Source organism: Colletotrichum paranaense, assembly GCF_030867605.1.
Source record: "Colletotrichum paranaense strain IMI 384185 chromosome Unknown Scaffold_20.1, whole genome shotgun sequence".
In the NCBI taxonomy this organism is placed as follows: domain Eukaryota; kingdom Fungi; phylum Ascomycota; class Sordariomycetes; order Glomerellales; family Glomerellaceae; genus Colletotrichum; species Colletotrichum paranaense.
Genome location: NW_026848978.1, coordinates 139,302 through 163,895, shown reverse-complemented (window position 1 = coordinate 163,895; position 24,594 = coordinate 139,302). Strand labels below are relative to the sequence as shown.

Sequence of the window (24,594 nt, the reverse complement as noted above, 5' to 3'; positions counted from 1 at the left end):
GGTCGCCCTGACGAGGCAATGAATCTCACATGGCGACACAACCGCCCTCGCTCTGTCCTCCCTCGGCCTTCCGCGTCATGATTGCGGTTTTACCAATCTCCTCGAACGCCAGCTTGAGCAGTTCGCCCGTCACCGCGGAGCATTCCATGTACTTGTCTATGCGGATCTCCTGCGCCTGCTGGTATGCTTCTTGGGGATAGATGATCCCGTTGGGGTCGTCTTCGGATCGTAGGTCTCTCTTGAGACCCAGCATGAGGATGGGCAAGCGGTCGGGCCTGCGGAAGGACATTTTGACCTCTGGAAGCCACTGTATCGGATGTCAGACGGGATACAGAAACAGAAGAGAGTCATTCAGGAGAACATACATGTCTCCTCATGTTGATGAGACTCAGCCGCTGGCTTATGTCGTAACACAGTATAACAATATCCGGCTCGAGCAGCTTCCAGTTCTCGGGGCTATTTGTATCATAAAACTCTAGACGGTACGGTTTTCCAGAAAACTTGATCTCGAAAATAAAGGGTTGGTCAATATCTCTGAGCAATCTGATGGGCCCGGTGCCTTCGCCGGCGCTCAGTCGTCTATTTCAGGGGCACATCTCATTAGCATTGTGAGACCCCCATGGCATGATCTCGATAGAGGGCATACGGACGAGAGAAACGACGTCTTTCCACATTTCTCATCACCAACTAATAATATCTTGACTGATTCCTCTTCCATGATTGTAAAACCTTTGATGTTGAGCCTTTTGAAGGGAACGCAACGGCTGCTTCGGACGACTTCCGATGGGACGTCTAGATACGGCGATGTCTAGGGAACAAATGGCGCAGGGCCAGGCCTGGTGCGGACTCAGCCAAGACTCCAGCACCAGAAACACAGTGCCCATTTCGCGCCCACTGGTCCCGTCGCAACGGTTCGGCTTTCTCCATGAGGGAGGATGAGAGTGTGGAGTCGAGCTACAGCCACAGCACAAGCCACATTTTGTTTTCTACAGGGCGACGAAAAAAAGTTGATGCTAAGAAATAAAAAGAAATAAAAATTGGTTGTCACTCAACTTGCATGCGCCGGCCCCTCCAAAAGTGACTCTTCCAGGCCCAAAGGTACCCGCATGATGCCGGTCCGCGTCTAAACCACCACCACCCCTCCAAAAATTCCCATAAACTCACATGAGAGAGAGAGAAGGCATATGAAGCCCTTACATGAATTGTTTTGGGGTCTCTGTCTGCATTGTCCGCCAAGCCCGAGTCTGAACCTATCGAGGCAAGCTGGAGGTCTATTACACGGCTGCTCACAAGTTTTAGTCCGTCGAGGAGGGCATTATCACCACCACCATCTGCGTCGTTTCACTACTACTCACCAGCATCTCACTCATCCTTACCGACCATCCTCTATATTCGCGGCTAGGAGCTTCAGCACCGCTTCCGTCGCAAACATGGCCGATGTGAGCGGACGGTACGAGTCATGGGACCAGGCGCGTCTCATCTCCCGCATAAGACAGCTCGAGCATGAACTCGACAAGCGGGATGCGGCATCAAAGGCCTCCGGAGCCGGGTCCGGTGCCCCCAGCAGCACCACCAAGAACGGCACCGGTGCTGCAGTAGTAGCAGCAACAGACGGGGCCCCGCCGGTGAAGAAGAGAAAGAAGGAGGCCAAGCGGATCGACTCGTCACGGTACTCCACCCGCTTCATCGCGCTGAAGCTGGCGTACCTGGGCAAGCGGTACGGCGGATTCGAGTACGCCACCTCGGCGAGTCTGCCGACGATCGAGGGCGAGCTGTGGAACGCCCTGACAAAGTCGTGCCTCATCTTCCCCGAGGATCAGGATGTCGTCAACTTTGACTGCTGCGAGTACTCCAAGTGCGGGAGGACGGATCGCGGCGTAAGCGCGTTTGGACAGGTCATCGGGCTGAGGGTGCGGAGTAACAGACCAGTGCCCAAGAAGCAAGAGGATCCTGCACCAGCCGCTGAGACGGAAGGGGACGACACTCCGATGGAGGGCACGGAAAAGGTTGAGGAGGAACAGAAGGAGAAGAAGCCCGAAAGGGTCTGGGACGAGATCAACGACGAGATCCAGTACGTCAAGGTCCTCAACCGCCTCCTCCCCGACGACATCCGCATCATCGCCTGGTGCCCCTCCCCGCCGCCAGACTTCTCCGCCCGCTTCTCGTGCGAGGAGCGCCAGTACCGCTACTTCTTCACCCAGCCCGCCTTCACACCCACGGCGATCACCGTCGATGGCACGCCGGACGGCATGAAGGAGGGTTACCTCGACATCGACGCCATGAACCAGGCCGCGCAGAATTTCATTGGCAGCCACGACTTCCGTAACTTTTGCAAGGTGGACGGGAGTAAGCAGATTACAAACTTTGAGCGGCGCATGTTCGAGGCTGGCGTCGAGGAGGTGAAAGACGTGGGTACGGTGCTGCCGTATCTGGGCGCCAGCGCTATTGATGGAAGTCAGCTTCCGAAGGTGTATTCGTTCAATATCCGCGGGACAGCGTTCCTGTGGCACCAAATCCGGCATATGGTTACGATTCTGTTCCTCATCGGCCAGCGCCTGGAAACGCCTGACCTCGTGACGCGGTTGCTCGATGTTGAGAACACCCCGCGGAAGCCGAATTACGATCTAGCGCATGAGACGCCGCTGGTGTTGTGGAACTGCGTCTTCCCAGGCGACGACGAGAGCCGGACGTCAAACGACGCGGAGAATGCGCTGCGCTGGGTATACGGCGAGGCCGATGTGGTCGAGAACCTGTGGTCGCACTACCGCGAGAAGAAGATGGACGAACTGCTCGCAAATCGTCTGCTGGATCTCGTCTCGAGACAGGTACAGGGGACCGAGTCGAAAGCGAAAGGGAAGAGGGTATTCCAGGGCGGGCACGAGGGGAAGCTGTCGGGCGGGTACGTGCCGATTGCGAAGAAGCAGTTGACGCCGTCGCCGGCGGAGATTAATGACCGGTGGGCGCAGCGTAAGGGCTTCAAGAACTCGGATGAGATGAGGGAGTCGAAGAATTGGAGGAAAGCCATTAAGGATGCCAAGCAGGCTGCTGCGGCGGGTGATGGGGATGAGTAGATCATGGCCACATGCCCCCCTATCATAAACAAAAAGATAAAGTAGAAAGCTTTGGTCAGATCATGAATTCGTCAAGGCTACGAGGGACCTGTTATACCCCGTTCTGCCATCTATCATCCATCTTCCTATTACTACTCCCGCCATCCGCTTCCCACAGACACCCCCTTACGCCTCTCCACACCGTCTCGACAATCTTCTTCTTGGGTAGTATCCTAGGGAACACGACGACGATATCCTCTTCCCCCTCGACAATGACAATCAAATAGTACCGCACCTCGAAGCCCCTGAACGCTTCATTCACAAGCACGTCCTGAATCTTCTCGGTAGGTATGAACCGCGTCGCGGCAGCCGACAGATAACTCCCACTCGTCGAACTCGTCTGTATCCCCAGCCCGCGCAGCACGAGTAGACTCTCAGTGGTATGCGTGCGCTTCAGCGTCGCGTACGCCGCGAGCAGACACCCCGGGACCAGGACGGGTAGCGGTATCGCATGCGATGCTGCCGCGGCGTGCGCTAGGCGGCCGGGCGCCGAGGTACGTATGAAGAGGAGGACCTGCCAGAGCGTTGCGCTCGAGAAGAGGGCGTCTGGGCCGTCGTTTGCAGTTGCGGTTGCGGTGGGTTTCGCTCTTGTCGATGCGGAGAGGAGGGAGATGACGTATGGTGATTCTGCCAGGGCTGCTTGGAGGAGGAGAATCGAGGAGAAGAAGAGGAGGATGCGGAGGGTGAAGAGGAGGCCTGAGAGGACGCGGACTGCGAGGGTTGGTGGTGGGCGGGTTGTTACTGTGAATTCGGCTGTTGTTGGCGAGGGGCGCCGGACGTGGAGGCGGGGGGTTGTTGCGAGCATCGTGGAGTTTGGGTGATGCTAGAACAGGAAAAGACTGCTATGGTGCCATTGATATTGTGCGGGTTCAAGACGGCTTGATGGGTTGGTTTAGAAAAGTTAGTGAGAGCTTCGGAGAGCCGGAACCCCTGGGCGCAATCGCGACGTCAAGTCCAACCAGAATTGCAAGCTGGGGTGGATGATGGAACTTCCATTGGAAGCTTAGGTCGGTACTCGGTGGACATGTTCGCGGGCGCGTTGAGTGCTGGGAGCTCCTACACCTACACGCGCAAATACCCTGCTTACCTCAGCAGATCCACCCAAGAACCACCGCACGTCCCCCGCCATCCCCCAACCCTACTTCAAGTACAATTTTGTCCGCAATTACCGGCTGTAATGGTCAAATGGTTGAAGGCTTTCATTACTCTTCTTCCGCTACCCCATCCACATTGGAACCCCTCAGCGGCGCCCAGTGCGAATGCTGCGGTGGCCACCCACTCGCACGGGTAACCTGCGATCGCTGCGTGTGGCCCTAAGCAATGAAGATGACACTTGAGGGAGGTTTTACTCTGCAGAGGTATCTTCACCGTCGCATGGCGTGCTGGATTACGATCGCTGGGGGCTTGGGGTAGTGGAGGAGGATAGAGATACCGACTCCAAAATTTTTGACCTTTTTTGGGATCAGATATTGTATCGGTCGGTAGATGCATGTGCATCGCGGTTGCGACTGTGTGTACAGTTGACGATGTATTTCGTGGTGTTGAGAAGTACCTTTTCGAGCACAATTTCTTTCGCACATGGTTCAATCCCAGTTCACGACAGACCTATTTCGTTTTTTTTCCACCTTTCCCTCTGGACCAAACTCAATTGAATTATCGGAGTCACTGTATTGATACTCTCATATGACACAGTCATGTCTCAATAGTCTCGGAATCAGTTTGCATTCTTCTCAATATTTAGCCTGTACGTGGCCATCTCGACGAGCAAGCTACATAGCTATCACCACCCGCTCAAAAAGGGAATAAAAGAACAACATCAGTTGCAATCCAGTCAACGACTTGGAGAAGCAGATCTGAAAAGGAAAGAAAAGTTGAAGAAATGAAAAGAGGCGGGGGAAGGAAGGATCCCCGTACCCTTCAACTAGATGAACAAAGATGCCGTGAGGCAACATTGTAAGACACGCGTTTCCAGCACTTTTCGGTCCCTTTTCACCCATCCCGTTCCAACCCTTCCGTCCTCCTCCTCCTCTCTCTCTCTCTCTCTCTCTCTCTCTCTCTCATCATCATCATACTCGTTGGTGCAAGACGGTGTCATCTTGAAAACCATCCAGCTTTTTCTCTGTTTTCGTTTCCATCTGGCCCCTTTCGACCTTCCCCCGCGACGACTGTTCATTCCATCACGTACATAGCCGCTCTTCCCACCACAGGTATCGTGTGTTCATGTGTATTGCCTCGCGGCTCTGCCCCGAAATCCCAAGTTCCAGCCATCATCAGTCATCATTTGAGAAGTTAAGAATGCAAAACAAGAAGTGTAACGAAAAAGAGTTGAAAGATAATGAGAAATTGGAGAAGAAATGGCATTTCACTCCGCGTTCCAATGTTCGTCATCAAGGATAGACTCGAAGTATACAAAAGGCGGCTTCTAACTGCTGTTGTTGTGGTTCTGACGGCCCCAGAGCTGCCACACTGCAAAGTGTGTTGTTCGTGTTCGTTGGTCGTGGAAAAAAAGTAATGGTATCGAGATTCATCGAGAAACGCCTGTCGCCATGCAACGAATTGACATGTAATGTGTAAAGCTAATTAAGGGATTGGGGAGTGTAGAAACTTTTTCCAGCAGGAAGACCAAATCAAATCATCTCGCTGTGGTGCAGGCCAGTAGGCAAGCTCTTCTGCGCCATGGCGGGGGGAGATCGCATCGACTCGCGGCCATAGTTCATTGGCATAGGTACGCTCTCATAAGGGGCGTATTCGTAGTCCTCCTGACCGCGGGGCCGCGCTGAGGGCTCCTTGCGGTTGCGGCTGCCGGACCTGAAGCGGTCGGTCGCCTTGGAGAATCGGCCAGCGATGCTGTTGTCTCGTTCAGAGAAGCTGCGTCCTCGGCTGTGACCACCCTTGGACACGGGCGGGGCGGGTGGTGGAATTACTGGGACTGTTGTGTCCATGGGAGCAGCAATGGTCGTTTGGATAACGTCATCGTCGTCCATGACAATCTCAATCATACCGGAACCCATGGTCACGGGTTGGATGTGGGCGGTGTACGGGAGAGGCGCCGGGGGCGGAGGAGGAGGCATCGCAAGGTGCTGAAGCTCCTTCAACATTGGCGGAGCAGGAGGAGGAGGCGGCGGCGGTGGGATGCTTCCGTAGTTGTTGCTTTCTTGGGAGGCACGTCTGACCCGGATCATGTCATCGACAGTGCGAATCTCACCAGAGTGACCTCTTCTCATGGAAGGACCGCGAGAAAGACCTTTGCTGCTGGCGCTAGGACCTCTAGGGGAGGGCGCATCAGGAGGGACGGGCGGGGCCGACATGCTGCGAGGAATCATTCCGCGGTTGGGAGGTTGATAGACCGTGGAAGGAAGCTGGTAAGTTGTCTGAGGGAGCAAAGTGAGGGTCTCGGCAGACTGCTCTTTCTCGGGGGACTGCTGCTGGGGAGAAGTCACCGGGGAATGTCTCTGGGCAAACGTAGCCGGGATCGGGGGCACCGGAATGCTGTGCTTGTCTTTGTCCGACTCGATGATGAGACGCATGGCCTTGGGCGTTGCGGGCAAACCAATGTGCACATTGGAGCTGCTGCGTGCGTACATGCTTCTGTTGGTAGTAGGGTCGGCAGTGTGGCTGCGAGGCGGAAGCTCAACGGCACTTGGGGATGGTTCAATACCGATTCGGATGTGGTTGGGGTGGGGAATCGGTGGCGCCGAGGGACGCTGTGCGAGGGACTTGCGACGTTCCTCGAGCTCGCGAGCAGCTTCCTCCTTCTTACGCTGCCTCTCATCCTTCATAGCCTTCAAGTCTCCAGCGTGCTCTGTAGAGGCGGCACGAGACTTGGATTGGGGAGGCGCAATATCGCGGGATTGATCCAGGTTCTCACCAGCGTGGCGACGGCGACTCTCGGATCGGTCTCGTCGAGGGAACTCTCTGGTAAGCTCAGGTGAGAGCGCCTTGCGGGACCCATGCTGGCTGGTGCTTCTGTTGTGTCTGTTTCTGAAGTTCTCTTGGGCAACAACAGCCTTGACATAGTCCTCCTCGTCTTCAGACCCCTGGTAGTGGACAAGATTGGCTGACAGAGGTAGAGGAGACGAAGGTGACCTGGCGTGAGAGCCAGTCCGGTCCGCACTTCGGCCGCGGAGTTCAAGCGCAGGAGGGCGATGTCTGCCTTCGGGGCTTCTGTTGCGGCCTTGGCTACCCCGGCTGGATGCGCGACTAGTACCCTTCCTGCTCTTGCTAGACTTCCTCACTGTGGCGGGCTCTCCGACATCCGGCAAGAACTTGGGTGTGCTCAGGTTGATGAGATCCTCGGGCGACATAGGGATGGGCGAGGTTGGGGAGCGCTTTGCCTTGGGCCAGTTGCGGCTAGAGGCACGGCCACGCTCAGCGGAAGCTTCGCGAGAAGATGTCTTGCGAGTGCGGCTGTGGTCACGGTCGCGGCCACGGGAGCCATCGCGCTTGCCCTCTCGACTGGCATGTCGGCTTCGCTGCTTGCGTTGTTGCAAGCGCTGGGCAGTGTCGAGGCTGTGGATGTAGTCCTGTCGTCCACCCGTAGTGTTGCTGCGGATGCTTTTGCCGGTGGTGGATTGAGACGTAACAGAGCCTGTGACGGAGCCGGGTCCCCTACGTCGGGAAGGCCAGTGGAAACGGGTGGAAGATGCCACTGACTGCTCGGGAGAGGTGATCTCATTGGCCATGTTGTTCAAACCTGCAAGCTCAAGATGAAGTCCCTTTGGCTTGCGGTCTCGGGAACCGTTGCGCTGGGCCATGCTGCCTTCCATCTTGATAATCATTCTAGCATCAGGAGATGGGGGAGGTGCTTCTCTTGTCCGTGTGGTGATCTTTTTGTACTGGTCGCGCATCATCATCGGGCTTGCTGTGGCAGCCCTCTGCAGAGACAGGCCAGCAGCGAGATTTTCCTGCTCGGCAGAAGACATGCGCAGTTGCATAGCACGTCGAGATTCCTCAACGTCAACCTGAAGCTGTTCACGCGACAAGTCTCCCGGAATCTCACCGATGGAAGGGAGGCGCTTCCGACTGAAGGCAGATGCTCCGGATCTCGCCGAGTTCGGGGTGTTGAATTGGCTGCGGTTTGGTGGGCGGATGAAGGCAGTGGTGACATCATATCCACCAGGGGAGACTGCAGAATCGGCGATGGGTGTTGGGCCCGCGGCGATAGGAGTCTGTCCGCCGTCTCCTTGAGAGAAGAACTTTGACTTCCCTTGCTGCTCGCCAAAAGACGTGATCAGCTTCAGAGCGGACGTCTTGGCGATGCTTCTTTGGGGTCCACGGTTAATGCCGGGAGGCGAGAGAGGAGGTGACAGGACCTCCGGGATATTCTCATGAACGTTCTGGTTGATGCTCTGGAAGGTCACTTGAGCAGCAGAAGGTGATGTCCATGGCTCATCGGACTCGGCACCAGTGCAGGCGAAACTGGAAATCTGTTAGCGCATCGTACCATTATGTTCACTTGATAGAGAAAACATACCATCTCACGGCAAGCTGCTGTTGCCCGTGCATAACAGCCCATTCGCCCCATTTCTTGATGATAGCTGCCTGTCGTTCCCAGACGGCGGGATAGAAGAGACAAGTCAGGATAAGCGCCTCCATGTACTTCTTGTGGGACACGTAAATCTCAATGGCATCATTGTGATCACCCATGCCAATTAGAATGGTAACAGCGGCGTGAAGATCACCGTGCTCCAGGAGTCTTTGAACGTAGGCGCGCCCCAGCTTGTGCTGCGAAGCTTGGCCTCCAATACCACTGAGGGCTAGCAACATCCAGTCAGAAGAAGTCATTGAGGCTGAGCTCGCTGCCATGACATCTGCGTCAATATCGCCCAGCCATCTCATCAGAAGAATACGCGCCGGTGAAGCCGCATTGTGTCGGCTCAATTCCTCTCTGACCAAGTCGTCAATCTCCTTGTTCCATCCAAAGATGGTGCTAAGCATCTGCTTGCGGAGATCGTCATTCGTGAGTCGGCTATGGTCACTCCCGATCGGGTGCTTGTAAGGAATGTCGCTGAGCCGGCTCCTGGTGTACTTGAAGAGATCCTGAACCTTGCTGTCGACAGGGCTCGGCAAGACCTCATTTCGTAGACGGGATGGCCTAGAACGGCGAGAGCGGTATGAGGACATGGAGGTGCCGCTCATCATTGACGTTCCGCTCATGGAATACATGTCTCGTTCTTGGTAAGGTGCAGCAGAAGATCTGAGAGACGATCCGGCAGAGATGTAGGTGTTTTCAGTCATGCCTCGAGAGACGGCCGACGACGGGTACCGTCCGGGCGTCCGAGATCCTCCGGAGGATCGCGAGATGGAAGACAGTCCGCTGCGGCTAGAAGCCGCGCTTGCGGTATCGGCATCGTAAGGGTCGAGCGCCTTGGCCGTGCCTGTGTCCTTCCGGCTAACTATACGGTCAAAGGGAGACAAGTGATCTTCGTCACTCTCCGAAATGCCGAGCTCAATTGAACCAGACGTGGCATCCGAGTCAGTAACGATGGTTGTTGATGTTTTCTGTCCCTGCTGTTCCTCTATCGAGACAGGCGGTGATGGTGGCAACAAGTTGGCCGGGTGCTGTACATTAGCAACTATGATGGAAGGGGTGTTAAGGTCGAATTGCTGTACGGTGTTGTTGGCTCCCAGGGTGAAGAGGCTGGCGCCGGGGCCGTACACGGCCAGGCCTCTGACGTGCTCGAGCGTCGGGATACTATCCCAAGTAACGTGCTTAGTACGGACATCCCACGATAGTGTTTCCCTAGTGTGATAGAAGTCAGTGCAAGTTCTAAGCGCGCGCGTAAGCCTCAAGTGGCAAAGAATGACGTACGAGTCAGAATGTTGGATAATGCGGCCGTTTTTTGACCAGCCCATCCAGTTGGGACCGGTCTGGTAGTTATCGGTGCGCTTGAGAATCCTCACAACCTTGGCGGGGTCATCGCTGCTGTACGACTTGGACACACTCCAAACTCGGAGGTCGCCATCATGGGTCTGTGATGCCAGCATGTCCGATTTTTGACGAGACGACGAAGCATGCCAGTTGAGCGTGACGATAGGCGAAGGTGCTCTTGATGTGCCTAGGTTGTGGAGGATAGTGAATCGTGGCTGAAGAGTTGCGACCAACAACGAGCCATTTTGGTATCTATGAAGAGTTAGCAACTTTGTTTTGCGATGCCCGTTGGAGTTCTTTAAGCTTACCCAATCGCAAATGTCCTACAGTCTGCGGCTGGTGCAAGCGCTGTCACGGCAATCTGGTCAATCGTTCTCGAAGAGATATGCTCTGATGTTGTGGGCTCGAATAGAATAATGTTGCCCTGCGTATTACCTAAAGCCATCTGTTAGTGTATACTATGTGAGATTTTTCGGACATAAACATACCAAATGCAACATTGCCATTGCGCATCCACGCAGCAGTTGTCAAGTGCTCGTATGAAGCGAATCGGGCTACTTCGTCGCCCGTCATAATATCCCAGACAATGGCTGTCTGCCCGGCATCGTAACTGACTACCAGCCTTCCGGCTCCAATCTCGCTTTGCGTATCAACTGCGAGCAACTGCACCTCGTCCGAGTGCCTTGAAAATCTTCTTTCTATTGTGAGAGTGTCGTGGTGGCAGCATACGATGGAAGAACCCTGGGCATACAAGAACATGGACGCCGTGGCGGCGCATGGCTCGAAGTACCGCATGATGTTGGGCTGCGACATGTTGAAATCCTGCATCTCATTGCTCCGACCTCTTTGTGACGATTGCCCGGAGCTGACGGTAGCGGTTCGGTTTCTCGCGGAGGCGGACATGATGGCACTATATCCTTTTTCGGATTTCGATCTGGGACCCGGTGCGATGTTAGTCGGCAAGCTGCATTTGGGGAGGACGACTTCAAGGCAGGGCAACGGCTGCAAGGTCCGTGTCTGCCAGACCAGAACCTTTGAGCCCTCTCAAGCCGAGAAACAGGTGGGTGACTCCTGTGAGACAGGCCTACTCACCAATCCGAGACGATCACAGCACCGTCCGGCTGCTTCGTGGCGAACCAAAGGCAGTCGGGAAGCTACACTTCTTCCAATCCAACCATCACATGAAGCACTGTTCAATGTCCGTTCCCGGGCCGGCTGTCCTTCCACGTTTCCAGGTTGCAGAGACTTTTCGCAAAGCTCTTCGTAGGCGTGCTAGAGTAGCGGTATCGTCTGCCTGCTGTCGTGTTACGGTTGCTGGTTGTGCCGTTGCACTCTAATGTCTCTCTTTCACGGCGCGGGGCTGTTGGTCCTTTTTTTTCTTCGTTGCCAGTGAGTTACCGGATAAAGGTAGGACAGGAGAAGAAAGAGAAGAAAGTCTGGGAGCCGGCGTGTTAAAGACGGTTACAGTCTGTCGGGACGTGTTGAGGAGGGGGGGCAAAGACGCTATAGACGCAGGTGGAAGGGTGTGAAGCGATGAGGTTGTCTCTGTTGAAGTTGACGTTGTTGGACGTAGAGAGAAAGCTCACTGGATAAGTCTTCGTCGAGGGGGTGTGCCGGCGCTTGTCTTGCAGGAAGATTCTGTCAAGTGTGCAACTCGATTTTTACAGAGACACACAAGCAGGGAGAGAGGGTTTTCTTGCTTACAGACTGACGACGGAAAGGGAAAAGAAAAGAAAAGGAATCGAAAAGACGATGGAAAATAAGAGAGGCTGCTGCTCGAAGGGGGTGTGTGCCAGTGTGGACGGGGTGTGATGGAGCCAAATGGGAAGAAAGTCAAGCAACATGGAGCATGGCGCCTAAGTTTTGGAGCTGACTTGTCACTGGACGATCAATCTTGACCATAAAATTAGAGCTGTTCAGTGAACGGTCGAGGTATCTGGGAGCGGATACGGTCCGGCTCATCTGGACGAGCCAAGACGCTGCATGCTATGTAGACCGGGGTGCTTGTCGTCGAGGGACCCTGTCAAGCCAGTGGAAGGGGACCAGTCAAGGTGTGCAAGGTGCAAGCCACCGCGTGCCGAGGGGGACAGAATTGGGGAATATGCAGCAGGACGACGGGGGGGTCATGGCATGGTGGAGATGGTCGAATGCCATGAGCGGCGTGGTTGGGCGACTTGACGAAGTATCGAGGCAAGCAGAGTGCGTCTGAACAGGGCAGTACATCAATATTTTGCCATAATTAGGTCTCCGGTCCTCTTCTCGCGCGGTGCTAGCCAGTGCCAGTCTCTTCTTTTTTCGCGAGATCCTGCTTGCTGCTGCTGGCACGCTGCCGCTACTTGCTGCTTGCGATGCTTGCTTAACCTGCGTGCGTATGTGCGCGCGGGCGGGCGACAGGAATATCAACCTATCAAGTTGGGCTGAGGCGGCACTGGCTCCCTCTCAGCCCAGCTTGAATTCCCCGTCTCGTGATTGTGACGGCCGGGCCATCTCATCATTAGGTTCTTGTCTCCAAGATCGTGCCCAGCCCACCACGCATAGCGAGACAAAGAAAGAACAATGAAGGAGGAGATGAAGAATCCAACCGAATCGTCTGGTCTTTGACTCGCAGTGACGTCCCATCGGCGGCTGTTCTCCAACAAGCGTGTCTCGCTTTGGATATCCAGCTCCGCTTTCCCCTGATGATTTGACTTTGCATTGCTGTATCGAGTAATGGTTGACAGTGAGGCAGTGAAGACAGCGTATGTCTCTTTGGGGGCGCCAAAGGTACCTTACAGGACTGCTGTGGAATGGCAGATGCGCGGTATGTACGCAGAAGGAGATGTAGTGCGCAGGTATCCAAATCTGAAGACGGGGGACCAGTGGCATGACTCCCCTCTTCTCGGCGGTGGTCATGGTCGTGAATCCTGGTACAGACAGGCTTGATTCGCCTCGGTGGCCATGGATGACTAGTTGCTAGGACGGACTCTTGAACAGGCTTGAGAGCCTGTCGAAGGGTCGAAAGGCAGCGCAGCATAGAGAGACGGACATGGCCAGAGCGGCGGGAAGTGAGGAAAAGAGCATGGTTGGGGGAGGAGAGAGAGGCTTGGTTTGAAGGTCGTTTGCGTGGACCGGGAGAGAGAATCGAGGGAGGACGGGACGAGAGTGAGGATAGGTTGAGGGGAGGGGAAGGAGGAGGACAGGGAGCCGGGGTTGAACAGTCTACGCGCCGAGGAAAGGGTGATGGCGCCTAAGGAACTTGCATGGGGCCAATCCGGAGCCGCATGTGCCTGCTGTTCAGCAGATGCATTGCAGGGATGCCCATGGACGTGCGTCTGACTGGCTCGTCGCTTTTAACATCCCGTTGGACTGATCCACTTGAATCCACCCAGAAGTATCCACTACTTACTTTTGGTGTCTCTGTTCCGCCCTGAGCGGCGGCAATTTTAGAGGTAGCCGCTACCTCTCGCCGGTTTCCCCGTCTGTGCCACCTTTCCAACCTCACCTCATGGACCTCCACCTTCCTCTACTATTACTTTGTTACTTCCTTCCTTCCTCCCGTCAACTAATACCTTAGGTAGGTATCTACGGACTATCTCAGTGCACCGCTCCTTCCATCTGTACTCCGTCAGGTACCTTACTGGTGCACAATTCGGAATTCCTCAGTTATCCATCTGGTTTGTATTTCTGTTTGTTCTTCTGGGAGTACGTACCTCACTTATTTCTCCCCGTTTGATCTCAATCCACCCTCCACCAACTCCATCAACTCCATCAATGATATCCCAATCTGGCTGTGTGCCTGTTTGGCCAGTGACACACCATCCGACCTCTTCCCTCCATTTTCAGGAACATTACCATTTCTCATCGACAACGTCAAACCCGTCGCTCCCGTTACAATACCTACCATTGCAACGTACGAACTCGATCGGCTCCTTAGTTCCAGGGGCTGGACTCGAACGAACGCCACTATTCTGCATCCATCGCGAATTCGCCATCGCCTCTGCCGGTACGGGTCTGGAATCACATCCCGCTGGCCGGCACACAAGCGGCCGCCATCCATCGCCAATCCCCACTACTTGTGCTTGAAGCTCGGAACTTTGTGTTCCCTCTCGCCCTCTCGCGGCCTCGCCCTGTCTGCACACTGCACACTGATGGAGCAATTCAACGGCCTGGCAACGTGCAATGCTTCACTCCGAACCCTCCACCTTCTCATTCACAGCTCTAGTCTCTACCGAGTACTGCCTAAGACTCCCGGTCCGTCCACACAGGCCAGCCCTCTCAAGGATTGAGGCTGCACCATTGCTGCATCTGCCCGCCTTTGGTTCTCTGTCCTTGCGAGACGATCACTGCTACCTGCATACCTCGAACACCATGCACAACACAGACGCCCAGTCGACCTGATCCGTATCAGATAGAGCTTCCGAATCCCAGCACCCAACTCAAAGCACTTCAATTGGCGTTGCCTGCTGAGTGCCCAATCAATGCTCGCCTCTCTCTGTTCAACGTCTCTACCATTGTGGGGAATTGGCCAACAATGAGGTCCATCGCAATGTCCCGCCGCTACGATGAGACGCACTCTATTACATCACCAAGCTTCACTGCCAGTCGGGGCATTCGTTACATGTCTCACTCAGGGCCGAAGGAACGAACGTTGCTGCACATATCGACATATTCGTCCACCTGCCACATCAATTCGCTCCTTGGCCACACCCATTGAAGTTACCCATCCCGGTCTGGCCTACCTTTTGGACCCCGGATATCAGTTCCTCGTCAATGCCCCTGGAAAAAACCATCCGATGGCAGCCCAATGACATGGGAAGACGGAACAGCCTTGCTATTGCACCTTCATCGGCCGCTAATCAGCTTCACACTCGTCCAGCATGCAACCTCACCGGCCGCTTCCCCGTGCATGACTGAAGTACGAATTAAGGTATGGCTGCATGTTGAGAGCATGGTTCAACTCACGGCCGCCTCATTCATTGACCGTCGCTTAGACCAATTTTTTCAAGCTGATGCACAAGCTTCAGGTACGTAACGTGCCCTCCACTCTTCTCCTTGCCATCACGATGCTACCCCGGAACGGGTGGTCAATTCCCCCGCCGCAACCACCATCTTGACCGTGCCTCAACTATCTTGCCGGCTAGCTGCTTGTTGGGTGAGCTCGTTATTCGGGTTGTTAGGCACCTACGTGACAGATTTTCGACGATTTTGGCATGCGTGCTGTCTGACATCTTGTTTGCCCTCGTGTTACCTTCTAGGTATCATACGAAAGGCCGATTGGTCTCGAAAGTCTCTGAGAAGATGCGATGGAGCAGCCATATTGCTCTTGAAGTCAGAGACTTCATATGCATCCGGTGAAAGCGTGAAATAGGGCGGCCGATCCGACTTGTCAAATCAGCTTCTCGTGGCGCCAGCAAACCTTGCAAGATATTCAACGTTGAGGGGGCTGAGAGACATCAATATCAAACGGCGACGTTTTTCCACTGAGAGGGACCCCTGGAATCTGTATATTACGCAGTACGCCACTCCGGAAAGTTTCCTATGTACCGTGGCGACCTTGTCGAGCTGCTAGGGCAGTACTAAGTAGTCGAGCCTGACTTGCAACCTAACTGCACCTCGCTGAGACCATAGTTCGACTAGCGGATTGAGTTGAACAAGCCTTGATGAAATTTTCCTCCGCTTCGGAGTTGTGGGTTGATGGGCAGAGCTCGCCCACCCCTGCCATGTCGTACATCGTCTTGGCTTCACTGCAGGGGTCGTGTGTTTGCTTTGCCGTCGAACTAGGTAGCCTCTCTAGCCGTCTAGATCGTTATCGCTCCCTGTCGAGTTTCCGCTTTGATCACAGGTGTATTAGCTATTTTACATCCGGCTGAGGATGAACAATCCTTCCGGTAGCCATCAATCAAAGCATCGAGAGCGGGCTAGGGACCATTCGATGAACGAGAATCGTTCTGCCAGACGTTATCTGGCCAGCCCTGACAGAACCAACTAACAATCAATGATCGACATCCATCACACGAGACCGAGCCTCACGGCACAGTGGCAGAGTGGTTCCTGGCCCTGTTGATAGGATCCAGTCACTTAATTGTGCTGAGGCTAGGATTGTGCGGCTGGATTACTTCACAGTCTCAATGCAACTGTGATATTCATGCTTGTAGAGCCACGAAAGGCCTAATCAGCCTGGCCAACGTGCTAATATTTGTGCTTAATTTTACAGCCGATGGAGGATGTCTATATCAAATACCGCAATAGCTTCCCATATTGTCAGACGGAGTCGACCGACTCAAAGCTCTCATCACATATCATTTCGTGACGGATCACGTTGACCATCCACATTACAATGATTTCGAGGTTGTTGCTGGGGGCCCTGGATGCTTGGCAACTGTTGCCCCACGCATTGCTGGTCCATCTTACATTCGATCGCTCAGATCAATGTCAGGATCTCACACGCCAGGAAGCAGCCGAGTGGCATCGAGGGCGAGCCGAGCTGGCCGGCCTGTCTATGCCGTATGACATTTCAATACTATTGCGATCGACTTCCACTACTCTTCCAATAGTGTCGTGGCAGAATCACGGCGTTTGCATCTCGTGCGGTCGCCGGCGCAAGAAGTGCAAATGCATGACCGACTTGAGCGGCCTGAAGCGAGCAGCCGTCACCCTAGCGGCAGCGGCAACGGCAACCATGGGAAAACGTCATTCTCAGATGCTTTTGAATCTCACGACATCAAACACTTGGACACCGCGCTTATCGGGATCACAGCAGGATCCATAGCGATGGAAGTTTTAGCCACGCCGCGCAAACCGCAATCTATCCTCAGCTTTCCATACAGGCCGGGGGTACCACCAAGTGCTGTGCAGCGAATGAGAGGCTGCTGTGCCACTTTGACGTCCTTATTGGCAGTCAGCTATCCCTCGCGTACGGCATGACGGGTACAGAATCGTCGATAAGTGGCTCTCAAAACGCCTTTTTTGACATGCGAATCCTCCATTCATATATATCCCCACTGAGGGGAGGCCATGCGGGATTAAACCTCACAAAATCGCAGGCCAACGACACCTTCCCGACTTGTATTTTACGCAGGTCGCCAATTCGAGTCTTTCGGGAGTTCCGCGTCCCGTGACGATGAGTGGATGCGGCCGAGGATAGGGTCTTTGCTCTCAAGATTGATGAGGGTTGCCTGCTCGACCATCACCAAGAGAAGTTGAGAAGCTCATTTTCGAGTTTCCATTGGAGAATTTGACATGTCTCAGCAGATGAGTAACACACCACCTCGTGGCATCACGGAACCCGCGCCGTGAAAGAGCTCGCTTACCCCTGTCCTGTCATCCCTCTGGGCAGGCGGGGAAACCAGGTGAACTGACTCTTTCAACAGCCCCAGAACGCGAAACGAGGCAGATTCGCAGCATCTTATCAAGCACGAACAACACTCTTTGGGTAATGGGCAGGGGGGCCATAGACATGAATGAAATCCCGGCATCTCCCCAGTCGACCATCCGATCACGTCTGTACTGCAGCACTTACATCTGCAGAGATCATCACCGCCGAGAATATCCTTGTCCCATCACATCTGTTCGCACCCGCGCTTTACTCACCTCGTCCCACACGCCGCCACGGTGACCGACAATAGTCTAAGATCTGATGGCGTGCGCTCCATCTTGACATCTGGAAGTCAATTGCAGCACGTCAAAAAAGATGAAGGGTAAACCGGCATGACCGGCCGTGCGCTGGGAGGGTCAGTCTGCTAGAAATCCCATTTTCTCCAAAGAGAAGAGACACAAAAGCTGTTGGACCCCTGGACCCAACCGCCGTGCCGCCCTACAGACCGCATGCGGCCTAGGCGCGTGTGATTCGGACGGCGCTATCTGTGATTCGACATGGTGCCCCGTTGGTCCACCACCGTCCGTCCACCCAGGCTCCCCCATCCGCCATCGTCCTCCCGCCGTTTACGGCCGGCACGAGCCATGAGCAAACGTCCGCAGATGACGGGCACGCTATGCTAGCTAGCACTCGCACGCGCGGGGCGACGCGGAAGGGATGCACGGGTTGGTTGAAGAGGTGTAACGATGGAGAGGTGTGGCGGGATGCGGACCGGGGGGGGACAGACTGGGGACGGGGTGCCCGCGGTCTACTATCGATGTGATGGAGACCCGACGTAAGCATTTGGCTGACGGCTGTTGGTGGCGTTGGAGCTTGAGGGAGCTTTCTTTGACTTACACAGGTATGAGAGTCCGGTTCACTCGATTTTCTTCCTGCTCGTATTTGCTAAGCTATGTATGCTTGTCTCGGCGGAATCATTCTAGAGCTTCCCCTGAAGCGGCTGCGGTTACGTACCTTGTTTGTTGAGTTTCTTACCGGCGGCAAGGTAAGGTACCAAACGAAAAAAAATGAGGTGGCTGGGGGGGAAGAATAGGGCTGGTTATTCGAGGCGAGAAAATATCTCGTGGACGGTGGACCTGTAGATCCACGATGGAGGCAAAAACACAAGCCCGGAGAACACATAGAATGGAAGCTGAGAGGACCGCCTCGCTGGACGAGCAAGCGCTGAGCAGCAGTGAACGGCGGCGGTGAGCGTTGTAAGCGAAGCTGATGCATGGTGCGCGGTCATGTGCCCTCGTGCAACATACGACGAGGGGAGGGACCTTTTGTTCGCCGGGCGGTTGGGGAGGAGGCAAAATAGCATGGACAGAGAGAGAGGCTTCTCTGCGTCCGGTGGTTTGTGCCACGATGATAGGAGATCTTTAATTGCTTATTGCTTTTTCCTCGTGGTCTTTCGTGCTCGTAGGATGCCGTTGTCGAGCACGTGGTTTTTTCTGTGCCTTGGTTGATGCAGGAGTAGGTAAGTATTTCGTGGGGGGCTGGGCTAGGCACGTTGGCACGGGGCAGAATTTCCCATGTCTTGGAAGTGGCTGTAAAGTGTTTTTTTTTTTTTTTGCTTAGCTGGCTGGAGGAGACTTTTTTCCGAGAGCGGCGGACCTAGTGTATGGAGTACGTTGACGTGGTATCCCAATGTCTCACTCTGCGTTTCTGGAAGCATTTTAACGAGAGGGGAACGTTTCCTCTGGGGGAGACGGGAGAGTTGGGGGTGGGATTGAGAGGGATGGTCTGCGATGTCGGTGAGGTCGTAGTCGGCACCTTGGGTGCAGCGCGCGTATGCAGAGCCAGCGAAGCAGGAGAGTGTAGTCGATATTGCTGTGCTGTGCTGTTCTTTGCTGTGCGTTTTGTTTCTCGTATTCACAGTCGGTCAACTAGCTTGCTAGACAAGGCAAGTTGCTTGATCGATTGACACCTTGCCATGTGTTGAGACGTGGTTTCTCTCCCTTGGATCTAAACCCACTCAACTAAATCCAACCGGGGTTCAAATTAGTGAAGTTCACTGATGTTATCGGTGAACTAGTTCCTTCTCTTGGCAGTACGAAACTCTTTTACTCTAGATTCAATTCAATTGAGCCAGATCTTCTTATGCAGGGTAAGGTAGTAGATAGGTGCATACACCAACCGCTCTCATGTCAATGCCGGTACGGTACGCAAGCCTTGGTCCCGGCCCGTTGCGCCCGACTGCCGTAGTCTCCACAGTGATCTCCGCCCGGGGGTATGCGGGGCCCGGGGCGGGTCTTAGACAGCTCCCCCGCTCATCACCGTTTTAAACGGCTTTGGGCTTAATTCGACGACGAGCGGGGAATGGGACGGGGGGACTTGTGTGCTCTTGATCGGATCGACGGTGTCGGACGTGTTGTTGGGAGAACTGCTTTTCTGTCCTGCGATGACCCGTGTTTTGCAGCCCTTTCGGAGCTCTGAGGTGTTTCGAAGTAACCGTCTTCTGCGCATCCGGGGGAGGAGATAGCTGGGAGATGTTGGGGGGAATAAACAAAAAGCTCAGTTGACAATCCAGTTGGAACTAGGTTCCTCCTCCAAACTTCTTGGGTTCGCTTGCGTCTGGAGAGACTTGAGCGTCAATTTAGGCAAAAAAGATTTGAAATGCAGATAAAACGAACTTCAACAAATTGCATAAGCTTTCAAATCTGCGTACTATGTTGGGATGGCATTTCACCTCTTTGTCCTGTCGCCCAGAAACGTCATCACATCTTCGTTGTCAAAGGCTCAGTACTGGACGAAGTCTCATCCTCTTTCTCTCACACAGGTCAGCGATGCAGTACCTTCGGATTTCAGACTTTAACCCTTCCTGGCCCAGAAATTGCCAGCTGCAGCTACTGATGTTCGATTTGTTGCGGCTTCGAGAAACTCAGCATAGTGCTCATGTAAGAAATAGGCACACATGGTTCTCGGACTCTTCGGGTATGTGCATTACAGCTGTTGAAGAACCTAATCAAGCTCGTGGGCCCAATTTCTTCCTTCAACGCACGTAGTGTTGGCATGATCATCGATGAGAATGTGACGAGTCCTCCCGTTCTCAACCTGTTTCGCATTACTTCAGCCAAGAGCTCAACATTCCGGGGGTGTGGTTCTGAGATAGCTAGCCAGCCACTTGTCATAGTCTTTATCGTTTTTGCATCACTGCCCTCAGTTTCCGGGTTGACTTAGAATCATTGCGCCTGACTAGCCGGCTAGGTGAGGCTGTGTTTTTAGGCACTCGGTACCCCGGCGATTGCCAACTTCCGGGAAAGATTGAGAAAAGATCTCCGGCTTCCGTGAGGAGAAGGCAATATGATTCATCAAACGATTGCAACTAAGGTGAGCAAGAGGTGACGGTGGGCACGCGGAATTTATGAAGGATCCTCGAAAAGTCGAGGTGTACGACAGCCAAGGCTTCAAGGACAAGCAGTTTGAGAAAGCAAATCGTCTTCTCAATTCTTCAGTGTAACTTTTCCGTATCCGCAGGTATCTCATGACCTGTCTCGAAATGCATTGCGCAATGAGGTGATAACCCCCAGGTTATGTGCCAATTCCGATGATCTTCAAATCAAGATCCAATGCTGCCAACCCCCCAAGTATCATTCATTCAAGCCTCCCATATCATACTCCAGAAGAGCCAGTGGACCATCCTGAAAATGCCATGTTGATCCAATCGAATCGATAGTATTGAGGGGCGAACAATGCATCTAGATCTCCGCGTTGATGGGGACGAACTTGGCGCCGGTGGTTTTGGTGTCCTTGGTGTCCTCGTGGAATTCGTCCTTCATGCTGTGTCGTAGATATGATTAGTGAGATGAACTTGGTCCCAATAAATTCCGACTTGGCTTACCTGGGGCAGGAAGGGGTGCATGGCTTCTTGGGGGGAGGAGCCTCCTTCTCGTCGTCCTCATCATCCTCATCGGCCTCTTCGACCTTGGCCTTGGACTTGGCGGGAGTCTTGCGCTTTCTGGGAGTAGCGGGGGTGCCGGCCTTCTTGGGGGTAGCAGCCTTCTTGCCAGCCTTCTTGGGAGTGGCGGAGGCAGATGCCTCACCGTCGCCGCCGTCGCCGGCGTTAAGCTCCTTGCGCTGGAGCTTCTGGATGTGCTGCCTGGAGAGACTTGTTAGCATCTAGAGCAAACCCAAAATATCTCGAGAAAGCGGAAGCATAATAAATTCCGAAAGAAAGAATGGGGAGACGAGAGAAAATGAACGTGGCAAGGCAGGCAGGAAATACGTGACAGCATTGGCGTTGTAGACATAGCCCTTGGCATGGACTATAGGAAGAACGCGGTCCCAGTCCTCCTTAGAGGGCTTGATGACCGACAGAAGCGCAACCAAAAGGTCAGATCGGGCCTCATCGTTCCAGACGGTGACTGGAGCCATCTTGATTGGCAGTGGGAGGTATGAAAATGGTAATGTAAGGCAGGTGGTAATGAGATAGGCGAGTGGTGGTGATTGGAGTGAAAATAGGAGTGAAGATGAGAGTTTAAGGAAGGAAAAAACTGAGAGATCGCTTGATCTGGGGGCATATGTGGGAAGTGGCGGGAAGGAGAGTGCTGGAGAGGCAGAAGTGGGAAAGGCCGAAGGGAAAATGTGGAAGGCGCACTTCAAGGCAGAAACGGTCATTGTATGACCGAGGGCATGAAGCTCTTCGATGATGAGTGAGTACTGGTCAGTGGATGGAACCATTGTCTTGACCATAGAGACCAAGATCTGCTGGTCGATCTCAGCCGTCCACCGGATCGTTGAGCGAGACATGTTTCAAAGTGCGGTAGAAGAAATGGATAGAAATGATGCGATGATGATATGTAAGAGGGTGAACAGTTGGTAAAGCTTGATGTGAATTGGGTTGAGTATGAGACATGGAAGATGGAAGAGAAGGAAGAGACGCAAGAGGACAAGGTGATAAATAAATAGAGGCAGAGCAGGGTGAGGGAGGAGGCAACTGCCAAGGTGGAATAGAGAGCAGGGAGATACACACCGGACAGCTTCCCAGGTGATATCCGTGAAGCCATATGCATGAATCTTCAGGATGACGGCGTCCTTGGCTTCCTTCGTAAGGCCTTCGCCTTTGGCAACGGTGTGGAATCCCATAGCCAGAGCCTCGAGGAGAGCCGGATTGGCCCACTTGCCGCCGGGAGCAGACTTCTCAGACATGGTGATTATGTTCGTGTAGTATTGGGTTGGTTGATGGGGAATAATAGATGGAATGTGGAAAAAAAGGTTTGTGTCAGGGAAAGATGTTGGGGCTGGCAAGATGGGTGCGTAGTGTGTAGAGAAGGGAATGAGAATGATATCTTCAGCCACCTTTTTCAGGCAGCGAATGTGACAGACGGGCTCCAGGTTGACTGCAAAAATAAAGAGACGAAAAGAAAACACGACAAGAGAGGCAGGCAGCAAAAACGTGCCACAGCAGAAACGAGACAGATAAACACAAAAAGTCGCATACATACCGGACAGAATCCCACGTGGTGTCCCCAAAGCCATCGCGATGGAGCTTCGCCTCGACACGGTCCTTTGCCTCCTGCGGGAGACTGCCGTTCTTCAGCTCGCCGTAGAAGCCAACAACCAGGCTAAGGAGAAAGGCCGGGTTGGACCACTTTCCTCCCTGCTTGTTGTCAGACATGTTCGCGATGTTGCTCTTGATTGTTGTTGATGGTGATGGTGTTTTATGTTGATGTTGAAGATAGCAAGACTGAATAGCCCTTGGAGATGATATTCTGAAATTGTGTCCTGGTAGAGAGACCACGATAATCGTATGATGGTTGAGGAGGAGAACTGTCGAAGTTGTGGAGAAGAAAAGAAAGATTGCTCTCGAGATCGAATCTGAAGGGAATTATATAGAGACCCAAGGAGGCCGGGTCCTCTCGCCGGTTGGTACACACGCCGGCACTAGGAACCCAAAGTGCGAGAGCACCCTCAGTAGATAGAACTTAAAGGGCGAGAGCCATCTGACTTCACGGCATAGAGCAGTATCAAACCTCACTCGTCTGAACGCGTTCACGTCTGAACGCATGAATCGTCTCGAAGAACTTAATCGTCTGAACGTGAGACGAGAGAATCAAAGAAGAGGAGCATTCTTGCTTGTTGCTTAGGAAGTTCAAGTGCAGGACCATCCTCAGCGAACAGGATGCAAGAGCCTTCTGACTACTTCCTACATAGCCGAGAGTAGTATCAAATCTCAGTCGTCTGAACAGATACTCGTCTGAATGTCTGAATCGTCTCAAAGTAAACAGTCGTCTGAATGCGAGACGAGAAAGTCAAAAGGCAACATCATCCTACATCAACAGAACTAGAAGGAAGGGAGCCTTCTGACTACCTGCCAAAAGGCCTAGAGCAGTGCAGATTCTCAATTTCATCGTCTGATTATAACCTCGTTTTAATCTATGAGCTGCCTCAAAGACTTTGTCTGAATGTCAGACGAACAACCCCCAAGAGAAGGTGCATCTTTCCTGCCTGGCAAACATCACTTGGAAGGCAAGAACCTTCTTGCTGCTCAAGGAAGTCCATAGGGCGAGAGCACCCTTTCTCAGTGCTAAATGGAACGAAAAGGGCAAATGTCTGGTTACTATTCAATTTCATTCAAAGAGTGAGAACATCTGCTTGCTTGGTGAACAGAACCTAAAGGGCAAGAGTCATTGTACTGGTAGGCAAACAAGCTGGTAAGGAGAACTCATGGGAATAGGAGTCTCTTGGTGAACGAGCTAGCACGGGAAACTAAGAAGGCCAGAGCATTCTAGATATCTCAACTCTGTAGCAAGCCCCTACCTTCATTGTAGCTTAGCTCATAGGGAGGGTGACAGACATGGAGTGTCTCAGTGCATCATCGAACCCTGAGTTGTTCTGGAAGGTAGTAGACGTTCGTCAAAGAGAATGATGAAATAGCGTTTGCTCTCGAGTCCGAGATAGAACCGTCTCGATGGGATGTATGGCAGGTAGAAAGAGGTGGCAAGTTCTGTGAAGTTTATTGTTCTCGAGACCTAGTAGTCTCAATCGAAAAACTCGGTCAATGCTAGTTAAGCATGTATCCTTATAAGTCAAAGGATCACAGACAATGGAAAAACCCAATCAGTCCAAACTCCAAGCACCTCGTCGTGTTCATAAACTCGCTCCTGATGCCGCTACCGCTTTGATGCATAACGCCTTGACCTAACAAAACTGATGGGGAGGAGGAATATCGACTGGCTCGGGTTTATAGATTTGACGCCTAGTCTAAATCAACAAGTTCGCCAAATTCGAATGTATTCGCTGCGTCCGACGCCGCCTTGGCCTCATAAGCTTTCAAG

At 53.5% G+C, this 24,594-nt stretch overlaps 9 protein-coding genes across 9 annotated transcripts; 3 read left to right on the top strand and 6 right to left on the bottom strand.

The window, feature by feature from the left end:
• Nucleotides 1–25: 25 nt before the first annotated feature.
• On the bottom strand, nucleotides 26–377 carry CPAR01_15565 (Rho2 protein; the record flags this gene model as incomplete). Its single annotated transcript, XM_060499813.1, has 2 exons — nucleotides 26–307; nucleotides 366–377. The coding sequence occupies 2 exons, from the start codon at nucleotides 375–377 to the stop codon at nucleotides 26–28; spliced, it is 294 nt and encodes a 97-aa protein (XP_060341389.1).
• Nucleotides 378–1,430: 1,053 nt separating this feature from the next.
• On the top strand, nucleotides 1,431–3,071 carry CPAR01_15564 (tRNA pseudouridine synthase A; the record flags this gene model as incomplete). Its single annotated transcript, XM_060499812.1, has 1 exon — nucleotides 1,431–3,071. The coding sequence occupies one exon, from the start codon at nucleotides 1,431–1,433 to the stop codon at nucleotides 3,069–3,071; it is 1,641 nt and encodes a 546-aa protein (XP_060341388.1).
• A 91-nt stretch (nucleotides 3,072–3,162) lies between these two features.
• Nucleotides 3,163–3,915, bottom strand: CPAR01_15563 (GPI-GlcNAc transferase complex; the record flags this gene model as incomplete). Its single annotated transcript, XM_060499811.1, has 1 exon — nucleotides 3,163–3,915. The coding sequence occupies one exon, from the start codon at nucleotides 3,913–3,915 to the stop codon at nucleotides 3,163–3,165; it is 753 nt and encodes a 250-aa protein (XP_060341387.1).
• Nucleotides 3,916–4,253: 338 nt separating this feature from the next.
• CPAR01_15562 (uncharacterized protein) lies at nucleotides 4,254–4,601 on the bottom strand (the record flags this gene model as incomplete). Its single annotated transcript, XM_060499810.1, has 1 exon — nucleotides 4,254–4,601. One exon carries the CDS (start codon nucleotides 4,599–4,601, stop codon nucleotides 4,254–4,256), a length of 348 nt encoding a protein of 115 aa, XP_060341386.1.
• Nucleotides 4,602–5,737: 1,136 nt separating this feature from the next.
• On the bottom strand, nucleotides 5,738–10,884 carry CPAR01_15561 (uncharacterized protein; the record flags this gene model as incomplete). Its single annotated transcript, XM_060499809.1, has 5 exons — nucleotides 5,738–8,528; nucleotides 8,584–9,852; nucleotides 9,922–10,233; nucleotides 10,290–10,416; nucleotides 10,470–10,884. The coding sequence occupies 5 exons, from the start codon at nucleotides 10,882–10,884 to the stop codon at nucleotides 5,738–5,740; spliced, it is 4,914 nt and encodes a 1,637-aa protein (XP_060341385.1).
• Nucleotides 10,885–12,475: 1,591 nt separating this feature from the next.
• Nucleotides 12,476–12,994, bottom strand: CPAR01_15560 (uncharacterized protein; the record flags this gene model as incomplete). Its single annotated transcript, XM_060499808.1, has 1 exon — nucleotides 12,476–12,994. The coding sequence occupies one exon, from the start codon at nucleotides 12,992–12,994 to the stop codon at nucleotides 12,476–12,478; it is 519 nt and encodes a 172-aa protein (XP_060341384.1).
• A 737-nt stretch (nucleotides 12,995–13,731) lies between these two features.
• On the top strand, nucleotides 13,732–14,043 carry CPAR01_15559 (uncharacterized protein; the record flags this gene model as incomplete). The annotated part of the gene is made up of 1 exon (XM_060499807.1): nucleotides 13,732–14,043. One exon carries the CDS (start codon nucleotides 13,732–13,734, stop codon nucleotides 14,041–14,043), a length of 312 nt encoding a protein of 103 aa, XP_060341383.1.
• Nucleotides 14,044–16,297: 2,254 nt separating this feature from the next.
• On the top strand, nucleotides 16,298–16,729 carry CPAR01_15558 (uncharacterized protein; the record flags this gene model as incomplete). The annotated part of the gene is made up of 1 exon (XM_060499806.1): nucleotides 16,298–16,729. One exon carries the CDS (start codon nucleotides 16,298–16,300, stop codon nucleotides 16,727–16,729), a length of 432 nt encoding a protein of 143 aa, XP_060341382.1.
• A 4,286-nt stretch (nucleotides 16,730–21,015) lies between these two features.
• CPAR01_15557 (uncharacterized protein) lies at nucleotides 21,016–22,934 on the bottom strand (the record flags this gene model as incomplete). The annotated part of the gene is made up of 5 exons (XM_060499805.1): nucleotides 21,016–21,097; nucleotides 21,159–21,416; nucleotides 21,543–22,024; nucleotides 22,286–22,615; nucleotides 22,758–22,934. 5 exons carry the CDS (start codon nucleotides 22,932–22,934, stop codon nucleotides 21,016–21,018), a joined length of 1,329 nt encoding a protein of 442 aa, XP_060341381.1.
• Nucleotides 22,935–24,594: the final 1,660 nt, after the last annotated feature.